The sequence below is a fragment of the Carcharodon carcharias genome, chromosome 4 (assembly GCF_017639515.1).
Source record: "Carcharodon carcharias isolate sCarCar2 chromosome 4, sCarCar2.pri, whole genome shotgun sequence".
Taxonomy (NCBI): domain Eukaryota; kingdom Metazoa; phylum Chordata; class Chondrichthyes; order Lamniformes; family Lamnidae; genus Carcharodon; species Carcharodon carcharias.
This window is the reverse complement of record NC_054470.1, coordinates 2,646,168-2,661,170: the sequence shown is the minus strand read 5'-3', so window position 1 is coordinate 2,661,170 and position 15,003 is coordinate 2,646,168. Positions and strand designations below refer to the sequence as shown.

General features: G+C 39.3%; 1 protein-coding gene across 5 annotated transcripts in view; it reads left to right on the top strand.

Moving 5' to 3' along the window:
• epb41l4a (erythrocyte membrane protein band 4.1 like 4A) overlaps positions 1-15,003 on the top strand; it is a 374,673-nt gene that overhangs the window by 32,544 nt on the left and 327,126 nt on the right. For all 5 annotated transcript variants that reach the window (XM_041186876.1, XM_041186875.1, XM_041186874.1 and 2 more), the window contains exon 3: positions 537-933. In XM_041186876.1, the coding sequence (XP_041042810.1) occupies positions 835-933 (99 nt within the window). In that variant the 5' untranslated portion in view covers positions 537-834. The remainder of the gene's footprint in view (positions 1-536; positions 934-15,003) is intronic.

Sequence of the window (15,003 nt, the reverse complement as noted above, 5' to 3'; positions counted from 1 at the left end):
CCATTCTAGCTCCACACCCGGGGTTGATAACGTCTGCTACTTTTCCCAGTGCGGCTTGGGTTACGCCGCATTTCAGCTGAAGGAAGTGGGAGGTGAGGTCCGAATGAACAATGTAACTTTGTGTTCGGCTGTTTGGGCACAAACATACCTCTCATCCTCTACTGCTCATGAGCATCTGTTTTAGGGAGAGTATTGTGAGGAGAGCGACCAACCCCTAAACAGGTTAGTGGTTCATGTCCCATCATAGTGCTTTTCAATCAGCGATTACAAAGAGCCACGAACAGTTCGTGTTTGTAACTGGGGGATAAATACATTGAGCTGTTTTCTTTTTCACTTTAGCAAACGTTTTATTTGATTCTTTGCTATTATGAAGAGGGGCAATAGGGTACTTCAGACTAATTGTAAACACACCCAGAAAGAGATTGTTATTCCTTTTGGTTCCTTAATATTTAGGAAAGCTCAGTGACACTATACATGCGATATGTCAAGTGTGGTCCAATATTATTTAATTAAGGGCGCTATTATTCCTCTTCCAGATTTCATCTCCAAGACCCAGCTCGTCGAAGTTGCCTGATCGACGGAATTGTTTCACTTATTTTATTTAAAGGATATAACCGTTTGCATTATATATCTTATGGCGGTTTCATCAGAAAAGTGACGGGTTTCCAGAGGTGGTGATACATTTTACCAGCTGGTACACTTTCATTTATGCACCTCCAAATGGCACTGTGCAATGGCATCACCCCATGTGCTTGATTAACTGGACACAAACTGACGGTTTTTCACCGAAATTGGGGCAAGTTATTTGACTTCACGTCTGGTTTCAATGCAGCGATGGGCTGCTTCTGCGCTGCACAGGAAGAATTTTATTGCGAAGTTTTGCTCTTGGACGAGACCAAACTCACATTAACTACCCAACAACAAGGAATCAAAGTAAGTTGATCCTAGTCCAGCCATCATTAATAATTTTCATCCGTTTTTAACAGTGGTGCTTTCCAAGATGTGCATTGAATGAAAACACTGGCATTTATTTAAATTGATCCTTTCAACATTGCAGCAAGAACACTGTGGGATAATTACCTTATTTTCACCACTATGTTTGCATTATACTGATTGTGGGGCAACTTCTCCCATCACTGTTAACTCATAAATGCATAGAAAAAAGAAATCCATTCTTCTGGAAGTGGAGCTCTTGTAAGTGTACTAGTATGACATAAGTATTGGGATGTAACCAAATACATGGTCTGAGATATGATCAAGCTAATTGGTCTCTCTCACATGTCTTCCCCCGAGGCAACAGAAAATGTAAGACTTACCATGGTGATGACCATGTTCTATACCAGTGCTATTGGATTTCAGACTGTGGTAGTGTAAATGCAGACTTCATGGTTTTAGCTTGAATACGATGTAGTTACTCTCTGGGTACCTGTTGAAACAAGATGCTAGTTTGCACCAGTTATTAATATTTTTAAATTATTGCACCATTTGAGAATTCCACAAATGGGAATTAATTAAACTGGTTTATAAATTCTTTTACAATGTTGGTGAACCAATAAGTGCAAGATTGGTTTGTTGATTTAATATGTTGTTCGTATCTCAACTTGGTTGAGCATGGGCAATTACTGGTGCAATTTTTTTGCAACAGGAAACATTCAAGCTATATTGGCAGGCAGTTTATTTTCCCCATCTGAGTAAAATAATTAAATAATTTGGGGAACAAAATTCAGTCAAAATTATTGCCACCAGAGTTGCCATGTGGATGTACTTGTATCAAGACGGGGAAGTTGCTCAATCAGAACATGAGTTGGATCACCTGGTGTGCAGATAAGTGTATAAGTGTAAGAGCTCACAGTTTCTAGTGATTAGGATTGGCACAATTTGGGCACTTGTATGCCCAGTTCTTTTTTCCATTACAAGTCTACCGACTCCCACAGCTACCTCGACTACAGCTCCTCACACCCCACTTCCTGTAAGGACTCCATCCCATTCTCTCAGTTCCTTCGCCTCCGTCGCATCTGTTCCGATGATGCTACCTTCAAAAACAGTTCCTCTGACATGTCCTCCTTCTTCCTTAACCGAGGTTTTCCACCCACGGTCGTTGACAGGGCCCTCAACCATGTCCGGCTCATCTGCGCATCTGCCCTCACGCCTTCTCCTCCCTCCCAGAAACATGATAGGGTCCCCCTTATCCTCACTTATCACCCCACCAGCCTCTGCATTCAAAGGATCATCCTCCGCAATTTCTGCCAACTCCAGCATGATGCCACCACCAAACACATCTTCCCTTCACCCCCCCTGTCGGCATTCCGTAGGGATCGTTCCCTCCGGGACACCCTGGTCCACTCCTCCATCACCCCCTACTCCTCAACCCCCACCTATGGCACCTCCCCATGCCCACGCAAAAGATGTAACACCTGCCCCTTCACTTCCTCTCTCCTCACCGTCCAAGGGCCCAAACACTCCTCTCAAGTGAAGCAGCATTTCACTTGCATTTCCCCCAACTTAGTCTACTGCATTCGTTGCTCCCAATTTGGTCTCCTCTACATTGGAGAGACCAAACGTAAACTGGGCGACCGCTTTGCAGAACACCTGCGGTCTGTCCGCAAGAATGACCCAAACCTCCCTGTCGCTTGCCATTTTAACACTCCACCCTGCTCTCTTGCCCACATGTCTGTCCTTGGCCTGCTGCATTGTTCCAGTGAAGCCCAACGCAAACTGGAGGAACAGCACCTCATCTACCGACTAGGCACTTTACAGCCTTCCGGACTGAATGTTGAATTCAACAACTTTAGGTCTTGACCTCCCTCCTCCATCCCCACCCCCTTTCTGTTTCTTCCCCCTTCCTTTTGTTTTTTTTTCCAATAATTTATATAGATTTTTCTTTTCCCACCTATTTCCATTATTTTTAAACCTTTTATGCTCCCCCACCCCCACTAGAGCTATACCTTGAGTGCCTTACCATCCATTCTTAATTAGCACATTCGTTTAGATAATATCACCAACTTCAACACCTCTGTGTTCTTTTGTTCTTTTGTCTGTGACATCTTTTGATGATCTGCTCCTATCCTAACAACCCCCCCCATCCCCGCCAAACCAGCTTATATTTCCCTCTCCTTGTAAAGAAAGATCAGTTCTGTTGAAAGGTCATGAGGACTTGAAACGTCAACTCTTTTCTTCTCTGCCGATGCTGCCAGACCTGCTGAGTTTTTCCAGGTAATTCTGTTTTTGTCTTTGATCTGTGTTCTTGTCAAATGAGGCTGTAAGCCAGGAATTTAACCTCACATTTATCTTTCTGTTTGTTCAATCAGTTAATGTTTCTGTTTAAGTAGAGAAAAGAACTTGGTGTAACATTGTGTTTCTACATAATGTAGTTGACTGTAATTTCTATGCTACTATACAGAACAATTAAATTCATCTCTATGACACTGAGGCAAATCCTTGTTAGGATTGTGGGAATTAGACCCTATAAATTTTATAATTCGAATTTCTTTTGTTTCGTGTGCTAGTTTTGAAGAAAAGATGGATTTTGCTGGCAAGTTTTAATTAGAGTAGGAATTTGCATAAGTTAACGGTAAGAATGAAAAAACATAAAGTATAAAGTGCTCTATCTAAATATTAAAAGGGTGCAGAAATATGTTGGTGACTGATGGTTACCTGCGTCTTTGACAAGGGTGTGCATTGAAAATAGGTAAAAAAGAAGATGCATTTCATAATTCTCGCTTATTGATGTTAAGATCTGTAAGTGGAGAGTGGAGAGATAGCAGTTAGGCATTCAACAGGCAATTTCAGCACTTTTTCAAAGGGATGTACAATTTCCCATATTGGCATTCAAGACCGAAAAGTACTACAGTAATCTGGTTGATACTTGAATTTTCTTTTGATTAAAATTCTCTATCTCTGTGATGTGTTCCAAAAACGTAACAGAGATAGGATCCCAATCCTTAGAATAGCTGAGTGAGAAAGAGAGAGAGGTGATGTTACATTTTGAAGTCTTCTTCTTGATGTTACTGGTGCATTCTCCAGACTCCTGTTGGAGTCGAGAACAGAGGTCGTGATATATACAGTTGATAACTATATTCACTGCTTTGATTATACTTTCTCTGTTATGTTTTATTTTATTGGGACATGGAGGTGCCCTTGTGTTGCATAAAATGTTATTTTGTCAAAATTAGTGGTTATTTCACAAAAGGAAGCTCACATGTCAGTACTCCAAGAGTTAGTGGCATCAAGAGCTTGTGGAGCTTGAAGACTACCCTCAACTAAGTTAGCAACTGGAGCTCTGTCGAGGATTGAATGGTTCATTAGTATTGGTTCACTACCTGTTCCAACACTTCTGCTGTGATGGTTGTGGCTATCAAAATGGCAGCAGTGCAGTGGAGAAGCTTACTTAACTATGGGCAGAAAGTAAGCGTGAGCCCTCCAGGAATTTGCCTGTTATAAACAAGAATTTTTTAAACGCATGTCCTCCTTAGAACAAAGAAAGCAACTTGTCAGAGAAACAAGTAATCCATACCTGCATGCAATAAGACCTGGACAACAATTGGGCTTGGACTTATAAATTACAATTAATATTTATGTCACACGGGTGCCAGGCAATGTCCATCTCCAGCAAAAGAGAATCTAACCACTTTGCTTGACATTTAACTCCATTACCCTTGCTGAATTTCCTGCCATTAACACTCTGGAGGTCACAGTCGACAAGAAACTTATCTGGACCAGCTGTAAGAGCAGGTCAGTGGCAAGTGTTATGATGTCGGAAATTCAAAATCCCAGTTATTTACTGAAAGAATGAAGCCACAAACTTCCATGGTTTAAAACATAAAGAAATTTTACTATACAAGAGTCAAACCAAACAAATACTAAATACTTTCTAGGGTAACCACCTCTACTCTAAAACCCAGTCTCAACACAAGTTAAACATGAATTAACAGGCAAATTGTGGTCAATTATAAACTATAAATTACACATTAAATGATAGGTACAACTAAGACTGATCTTACAAATTGGCTTGACAGTCCACTCAGCATATTCAACCACTTGCAGTTCCCTCAGAAGTTTTGGTTTCCAATCAGTTTCCATCTTAAATCTTCCAGTTTCTAAGGAAATTGTTTCATTTCTTAGCTCCCCTTTTCACTTAGGATCGTCTCAAAAAATACAAGCTTTGAAACCACAAATTCCATCACACTAGATATTTTGTGTCAAGTGACTCACCCCCTGACTCCCAAAGCCTGTCCACCATTTACAGAGCACAAGTTAGAAGTACGAAGGAATATTCTCCACTTGCCTGGATGATTGCAGCTCCATCACTACTCAAGAAGCTCAACACCATCCAAGACGAAACAGCTGTCCTGATTGGCACCAACTCCACCATCATCTTAGATATTCACTCCCTACACCACTGGCATGCAGTGACTGCAGTGTCTCCCACAAGGTGAACTGCAACAATTTGCCAAGGCATCTTCAACAGTATCTCCCAAATCTGCGACCTCCACCGCCTAGGAGAATAAGGGATCACCACCAACTGCAAGTCCCCTCAACCTGACTTATATATCCTCTCTTCCTTCATTGTTGCTGGGGGAGCTCCATAGTCTGGGGTATTTTAACCACATGGAGTGCAGCAGTTCAACAAGATGGCTCAACCCCACCTTGTCACAGGCTGGGGAATAAATAGTTGGGCCTTGTCAGCGATGCCCATGTTCCATGAACGAATAAATAATAGAAAGGAGATTTGATAGATATGATTAAAATAATGAAGGATTTAGACAGAGTAAACAAAGTAAAGCTGTTTCCAGTGGCTGAAAGATTGATAACCAAAGGGCATAAATTTAAGGTTTTTGGTACAAGAACCAGAGGCGACATGAGAAAAAACCTTATTACGCAATGAGTGATTAGGACGTAGAATACACTTTCTGATAGGGTGATGAATACAGAATGAGTATTTGCCTTTAAAGGGAGTTGGGACAAAGAAGAGGAAATTGCAGGGATATGGGGAAAGAGTTGCGGAGTGGGACTTACAGAATTGCTCTTTGAATAGCCCCCTTCTGAGCTGTACAGTACTATGATTGTATTTATCTGGTATTGTGGGAATAAGCTTGAACTTTATGTTCTGATGTATTTTCAAAAAGGAATCGACCTTTACTGCATCCAGATGCTTCCAAATCAACCAGGCTTTAAGGACTACCCATTTCAAGTAAAAGTGGCAAATCTTTCACAAAGCCAATTTAATTATCATGTTGTTTTTTGTAGTTCTGGAGTTTGTAGCATTTTGAGAGACTTAAATAACTGTGCATCTTATGGGTGGAATTCAAAGATACAGAATTCTGAATGACAACTACCACCTCTACACACTTGCACTCGCACTTGTGTAACTATAGTATTTGTTTAAAAAGCTGTGAATTGAACATGAAAAGCATTGTTGCTATTGGATATGTGACTTGTCTATGTATCAGTTTATTCATGACTGAGAGTTATTAGTCAAAGTGAATTTAATATATGTGTAAAATGTGCCATTTATCATAAGTAAGTAATGTTGACATGAACAAAGGACTGTTCTGTTTATTTGACTTTGATCCACAGTAGAAGCTGTTTTGTGCTTGGGTAGTGGGTGTTAGCAAGCCATTTAACTGTATGTGGTATCTCATCTGGTTTGATCTTTTCACCTATTTACACCCATCCATGGGAATCACTGGATGGCATTCAGGACAGGAAACATATGATTGTACAAAACTGATGGAGGGGAAAAGACTAGTCCATTAAGCCTACCCAATAGTCATGTTGCAACTAAGCACTATGACCCCCAAGCTCCATACATATCACCAGACATGTAATCTAATAGGAGGAACAAAAAAAACCTAGGCCAGTTCAGAGGAAAGGAATACCCTGAAGGCAATAAGTACAAGTTCCAGAAGTTTTTGTGTGTGACAATACCAGCCTGTGCTAGATCTCTGTTTAGCTCCATTTAGAACATTGCAAGCGAATCTGCTCTCGATGCACAAGCTGGCAATATTGTATTAGTCAATGACTTTATGCGAAAAGGTAAAACAGCCTTTTGATGTCTAACTTAGCGCTATGCTTACATAACTTGTATGCATGGGCCCTAATTCTATCTAATTCAGATAGTATTTCCAACAGACCTCTCTGCTTTTCTAAAATAAATAAAAATGCAGCTGTCCAAGTGTTTTTTGGAAACCTATTTTTTAAACTATGTATCAAATTAATGGCCCCCCTCAAACATTTTCAGCACCTTGCTATTATTTACCATGTGAGGGGAGCAAAATTCTATGCAGGATTCTAAATTAGGTTTTTGGTTTGCTTTTCCTACCCTAGTTGGGGATATGTTGAGTATTCCTCAAAGTTTCTGGTCAAATAATCAAATAATACTGTTCTTAATTCAAAGTTGTTTAATTCAAATTTGATTTTTCTTTCAGCATTAAACTCCTACTTTGCTGTAATTTTAATTCAAATTATTGGAGATAATTTTTGTTTTGGCAAAAAATGACATGGAATTATCAGCAATTTGCATTATAATCTAATAATATTTCTGAACAAGTGCTAAAGTGATAACTTATATTTTATATAATGTGTAATTTTATAGTGCTTATAAATGACTCATCCATTCCATATATAGCCATGATAGCATTCACCATAAGGTTTTGAAACCACTAACTGATTGCTGTAATTCTTTATTAGGTTCAAGTATTTTTGATATCTGCCATTCATTATGCCATTTGATGATTGACACCAGTTTGGTGTACATAGGAATACAAATGTTTATTAATTTAAATTTATCTTTAATGTGTAAAGGAAATCGCTTAGTATTAGATCTTAAAGGTAGAGCATTAAAGTTTTGGTTGCTTGAAAGTGAAATATACAATGTAAATTTTAGTATAACCTCAGTTCATTGTATAGCTACAGTTATTACTGCTGTAAGGACAAACTGAAGTTAGAGCCAAACATTTGCCAGAGGGATCTGAGACAGCAGCTGCAATTAGTGAGCTTTTATTCAGATGGGCAATGACAACTTTGAATACTCACCTGGAGAGCTGCTCAATCCCACTTGTTTCCAAGCCCTGAGAAACCCCTCCCGCTTAAGTAAAATTTGAAGCCAAGTTTAAAAACAATTTTAAAAAAGAGCAATCTTAACATTTCCTAAGGACATTAATCACACCACTAAGTACCTGCCCCATCCAAATATTAAATCTGACTTTGGTCTGTAGGTTTCTCCAGAATTGGAGAATCCAGAATTGGGCATATTAGAGCTGAGTTGCGCTCCTGCACTAAAAATCACAACTCACTTGTACTTGGAGGTTAAACTTCTCCTCCAATGTGACTAGGTTTAGCTGTCCAGAGAAAGTGTTGCTCTTTCATTAGAATCATGCAGTGTGGAAGGAGGCCATTTGGCCCATGGTTCCTCTGTGGAAGAGATATCCAATTTGTCCCACACCTCTACTCTTTACCATAACCTGCACTTTTTCCTTTTCAAGTAGTTATCCAATTACTTTTTGAAAATTACTTTGAATCTGCTTCCACCATCCTTTCAGACCAAATATGTCAGATTGTAACAATTCACTGCCTAAAAACATTCGAGCCTCCTTTCTGGTTCTTTTGCCAATTATCATAAATCTTTGGTATCTGGATACCAGTGGAAACATTTTCTCCTCATATGTACTCGATCTCCCTTTAACTTTCTCTTCTGTGAAGGGAATAACCCAACTTTTTCTAGTCTTGTCACAGAATTGAAGTCCTTTACCCCAATATCGTTCTGATAAATCTCTTTTACACCCTCTCAAAGCTCCTGATACCCTTCTTAAAGTGTGAAAAGTGAATTGGACACAATAGTCTAGCTGAGGTCTAACCAATGGCTCCATTTATCCATATAGATTATATATAGAGCACTTTTCATGACTACCTAAAATCTCAAAGCACTTTACAGCCAATTAAATACCTATGAAGTGTAGTCATTATTGTAACACATCAATTTGTTCTGCCACCTTCAAAGATTTGTGAATGGAATCCCAGGTCTCTCTGTTCCTGCATCCCTTCTAAAATGGTGCAATTTGCATGATATATAGTGAGGTTTATCACATTTAGCAAATGTTGTGAGGAATAGAACTTGTGGACTTTTAAAAGGTGTGACTCAGCTGAAAGGAATATTGGAAAGTCTGGATGTGTTGAATTGGGGACACTTAGACATCCTGGTACTTTCTGCTTTGTAGTGGCATTAATACAATAGTGGAAAAGTAACAAGCACTCTGGAATTTTGTTAAACCTTGACTGAAACCAATAAGCATCTTCAAATTGCCGATTTGCATGAATAAATTAGTTGTGCCTTGAGGATAGATAATGAAATCTATATGGAATCTATATGGGAGTCGTAATTCATTGCATTTCCAGCTTTGACAACGCAAAATGCATGAAACAAAGAGACACTGTTGCAATATATTAATGTAGTAATTTGATAAGACTGTTATCTTTCACCTTTCTAGAAGTTATTTTTTGTGGTACCAGAGGTTGTTTAAACATCACTCATATTTGACAAGAGGGAACACCTGCCTCTAACTTGAAAGATTAATGGTGATTTAGAATGCAATGTGAGCACAATACCCCTTGAAACAAAAATATTTTTCCTCATGCTTTAACAATTAAAACTTGTAGATGGTTATCTTGTTGGACGTTCATTTAGCTTTCATTTTGACAAAGACAACTTTCAGGTTTTGTGGGAAATACTGTCTTGTTTCTGAAGCAGACAGCAAACAAGTCCTTTTCTGTTCTTTGTTTTGCCAGCAGTCATTTTGGTCCTTTGTTCTAAACATTTATGATTTCTTCCTGTCATCTTCTATTTTCTGCAGCAGTGCTGTTAGACTGAGCATGTTCCCTTGCTTCATTAATCTGCAGCAGGATGGTGCTTGCTTTTTTAAAAAGCCATTAGGAAGAATTAGGTTACTTTATTTTTAATGATATGGGAACAGATGAGCATATATCCTGACTATGAATACACTCCAATGTGTGTTAAGAAAAATAGTTATAATAAATTTTCATATTGACTTTTGCATTATTAGTTTTACTGAACGGGTTCCTTTTGTTCTCAATGTACATCAGTGCTGGACAGCCAGTTCTTTCTAAAGTCAAATGTAGAGAACTTTAATTTTTAATTTATATTTCTCATGCTTATCCTAAAACGTCAACTTATTGTGCTCCTGCTTTGTAATATACCACTGTCATCTCAGTTGGACTGGTGGTATCATATTTAACTTGTTTTGAGTTCAGGTTCTTATTCATAGTTGTTGAATAGTGCAGCAGGTTAATGGTGAATAGCTGGACTATACAGCCAAGGAATATTTTAGGTTTCACCCCTAGTTTGTGGTGTGATTAATTACAATTTGGACTAAAAGTATGCAATTAGATTCAGCACACCTGGTTTAGGAAAGGTATTACTGTGACTGAACATAGGCTTATCTTTCAAATTAATTCTATATTGCTATCTTTGTGGTGGGTATGTAAAGTGTTGCTTCTGATTGGTTCAGTGAAGTTAGATCAGCAGCTTTTTTTTGTTGACCAGCCCAGCTGAGGCTACAAGATTCATTATGCAGCAGACGCGTCAGCTACTGACATTTTAAGGTAAGTATAAAGTATGTCTATTATACATTTCAAGAACATTTCAAGAATAAGAAATTATTTTCAAATTTGTTAAATTTGATTATAGGACATTTCAAATGGTGTAAAGGTTATTTTTAGAGTTGAGGGGGGACATTCTGTTGAGTAGCATTCTGTGGTGTGGAACTGAGCAGAGATTTTGGCCAGTATAATCCTGGTGGAAGCTGAAATTCAACACAACCATAGCTTTAAATATATTTATTTTGCTTCATTTGTAGTCTAAGTATTCAGGATTTTTTTTTTACAGGATACTGCAAATTGAATACACATCTTTTTAGTTTAAATCAAAAATATAAATCATTGTATAATTACATAACTATATAAAAAAAGTGAGACTATATTAACCTCCTAAATTCTATCTGTTTTTGTGCAGCTCTGGGGTGACAAATGAAGGAAAATGCAGCGTGAAGGCCAACTACTGAATGAATCCCTTGCATAATTTTCCACTGCCCATGATGGGGGCCGATTGCAGTGCTCTAGTGTGCCCACCCTGCCTGATGCAAATTAGCCCCCCCTGACTTGTAACTCTCAAATATTGAAACTCCCATTTGGAAAACATTATGCTACTTGCATACATTCCCTCACCTTGCCTTAATCATTCAGCAGTGACAGAAGCATCTTGATGAAAACAAATACATGTACCTTCCTATCACTAATGAATGTTGTGCATGCTATTGTGTGCCATTTCAAATCTAATCCCTCACTTCTATATTGACAGGAGTCTTTTCAGGTAGCAAGGTGATGCTTTCTAGGAGGACCTATGGGGGATTGAGGTGGTATTTTCTTGTCATTAATTGGGATTAATTTATTTTTTAAAGTAGAAAGTGTGAAGGCATTCTCTATATAATCGTACAGAATGTAACCTGTTGTCAGTGAGAACAGATGTTGGAAACAAGATGCATATCAAGCAAGTCTTCCATTGCTTTTCTACAAGTTCATTTGTGAGAAAAATAACACTCACAGGAGAAGAAAAGGAAGGAGGGGGCGGGGTTGGTGGGTGATAGGGACTGTAATACATCCTGCATAGGCAGTAAACTTCAGATGGATTTCAGGATAGTGAGGGCAAATTGACTGCAGCTGGCAAATATGCTGTTGCAGCGCATTGCTACAAGGTTTGATGGCCTCCAGTTAACTTGACTGTGTTAAAGAGGTTAGTTAACTTTCTGGCATTGTGTACTATATGGGGGTTGCTAGATATGGCATTCGCTGCAAAGAACCACCTTCTTCCATTGGGTTTACGTTATACCTTCATGACCCTACATCCTTTAGAATTAAAAAAAAATTCCAGGGAAGATTCTTTAAATTTAGGGACATTATGCCCTGAAGAACTGACAACTCAAATTGCAGAATTTTTTTTTTGCAGACAGAAAAGTGGCTTTTTTGTCCCTTTCAGCTCCGGCAGCAGCACTAAATTTTCTCTTTCTTCCCCTTTCCTATCCAAACCCAGAGGTGAAAACTCTATAAGGAATGTGAATGATGCCGGAAGTCCACAATTAATATATAATGAAGATGCATTGATGAAAATTGGCCTAATTTTTTAAAATGGTGTGGTACTGACAGGTGGGAATGCAGTCCTGACATTTCTCTTGCAGTAAGCTGGCCAAGGAAGACAATATAGCTAGAAGCTGGTTAAAGGATATTTCAAGGTTCAGCATGAGGTTTTTTATTTGCAAGTTTAAATTAAATTGCTTAAGGCTGGCTAAAAGTAATGTGTACAAATTCAAAGTATATTTCAGAAAATTAACTTTCAAAATATAGACTTTTCTGTTGTAAAATTTTACTTTAATGGAATATACTGGAGGTACTGTGAGAGGTTTGTTAGGTCTCACTGTTGGGGCTGCTGCGATTCCTAATATACGGAAATTTGTGGCAAAGTGGAATCAGATGGGGCAGCTCAGAAATTTAGAATGAGTTGGATATTCAACACAATGTGGAACAGCAGTCAATAAAGCAAATAGGTAATTACATAGCCAAAGCAATAGCATATAAGTCTGGCAAAGTCATCACCAAACTTAACAGTGCTCTTGTTAGAATAGTGTGTCCAGTTCTGGTTGTTAAATAAGAGAGACATTGTAGAAAAGAGCCACAAGGTTGATCCCCATTGTCAGTGATTTGTTATGAGGACACTTTCTAGAGAAAACTAAGTTTTTCAGACTAAATAGGAGGCATCTACCCAAGATCTTCGAGATATATTATATCATTAAAGGTATGGCATAAGTTAGCCTGGAATGCTACTTCAAATTAACTGGAAAAACAAGGGGATATGGGAACAAACCAGCAAAAGGTAATTTTGGGATGTATGATAAGAAATTTTTCATACACAGAATGATCAATGTGTGGAATAAATTTCCAGATAGAGTATTGGAGGAAAAAAATGCTGGAATTCTATAAGAAATAGTTGCATTCTACAATGGCAGGGGGCATTGACATTTCCCTGGATGAATCGACTGGGCTGAAGGACCTTCCTCATCCATAGTGACATTGTAATTGCTGCTCTTGGTTCATTACCTTATTCCACTAGACATAAACGTTTGGTGGAAAGTTCTGTAAGATTTGTTAAGTAATTCTTAAGAATTTTCTATGAAAACAAGAGCAGTGGGCTATGTATATAGTTACCTGTTTAATAATTGCAGCAGAGGAATTTAGATAAGCTGTTGTTTATCAGTTATAGAAATGAAGAAGAAGATAACAGAGTTAGCTGTAAATACCAGACTCAGAAGGAATAGCTCAGTGTGAAGAGGAAGAAACCGGTTGGGAAATCTTAGGCGGATTAAAATACTAACTGGGTGATCAGAGGATTACAGTTCAGAAGGGTAAATAGGAAACTAGTCAGAGCAAAGGGTTAACATGAAATAATTTGGAGGTCTAACTGAGGAAAAAATTGCCGAGTCCCAGGAAGTGGGTGTGAGGGGGTGCAGCATGGGGAGAGGGGCAGGAGTGGTTTCCACTACACTTGCATGAGAATCTGCAGGGGGTGTCAGTGTGCCTAGAGAACAAAGCATACTGGTCCTCTGATTCCCCACTGCCCTCATGCCCTTCCCCAACCACCGCACTGCACCCCGCACCCCCCACCCCCACCAAACCCTCCACCAAACCCCATACCTCTGATCAGCTCATGGGTTATGGTAGCATAGTGGTTATGCTACTGGACTGGTAATCCAGAGGTCTGGATAAATGATCTGAAGACATTTGGTCAAATCCCACCACAGCAGCTGGGGGAATTTAAATTCATTTAACTAAATAAATAGGGATAAAAAGCTAATGTCACTAATGGTGACCATTAAACTACGGATTTGTCACAAAAACCCATCTGGTTCATTAATGCCCTTTAGGAATGAAATCTGCCATCCTTACTTGCCTGGCTTGTGTGACTGTTGACCCATGATAATGCGTTTGATGCTTAACTCCCCTCTGAAATGGCCTAGTAGGCCACCTATAGTTGTGTCAAACCTCTCTTTCATTCAGGCACCATGCCCTGAGAATGCATTAGCGACCATGGACTTCCATGTGAAGGTCCATGGTTATGCTTGGCAAGGTGCTGCTGTGGTTTGCCATTGCCTTCTGCAGGTTCTGGCCAACCAGGAGACTCTTCTGATCTTATCACCTGCCAGAGGCGTATTTAAAGGATTTGCAGGTTGATAATCAACCTGTATGGCCACGTTATGAATGCAGCTTCTGTGGCCATCAAGTCCTGAAGTGGAACTCAAACCTGAAGCTTCTGGCTGAGAGGTAGGGATACGCTATGAAAACTATAAGAACAGAATTGGATGGACTATTCAGCATCAACCTAGGCATTAGATTTGGACATGAGAAAGGTAGACCCAGCCTTATCAACTATGCGAAATCCTCCTCAGTGACACCTGGTGGTTTGCACTAAAATTGGAAGAACTGCTCCCAACCCAACATTGGCTGAAATATATGATTCTGAGAGCATGGTAATGTTCCAGACCTTTCCGTCATTATACCTTGGTATGTTCTGTCCTGTTGGCAGAACAGAGCCAGCAGTGGTATGACTAAGTGGTATACAGTTGAGAGGGAGTATCCCAGGGAGTCCTCAGCATTGACTCCAGACTACATTAAGTCTCATGCTATCAGGTCAAACATGGGCAAAGAAACCTCCTGTTGATTACCATGTATTGCCCTCCTTCAGTTGGTGAATCAGAACTCCTCCATGTTGGACAACACTTAGAAGCAGCACCAAGGATAGTAATGTACTCTGGTTGGGGGACTTAGAATCATAGAATGGTTACTGTACAGAAGAAGACCATTCAGACCATCGTATCTCTGCTGGCTCTGAAGGAGCAATTCACCTGGTGCCACACCCTTCAATGTCCATCAGCAACAGGGGCT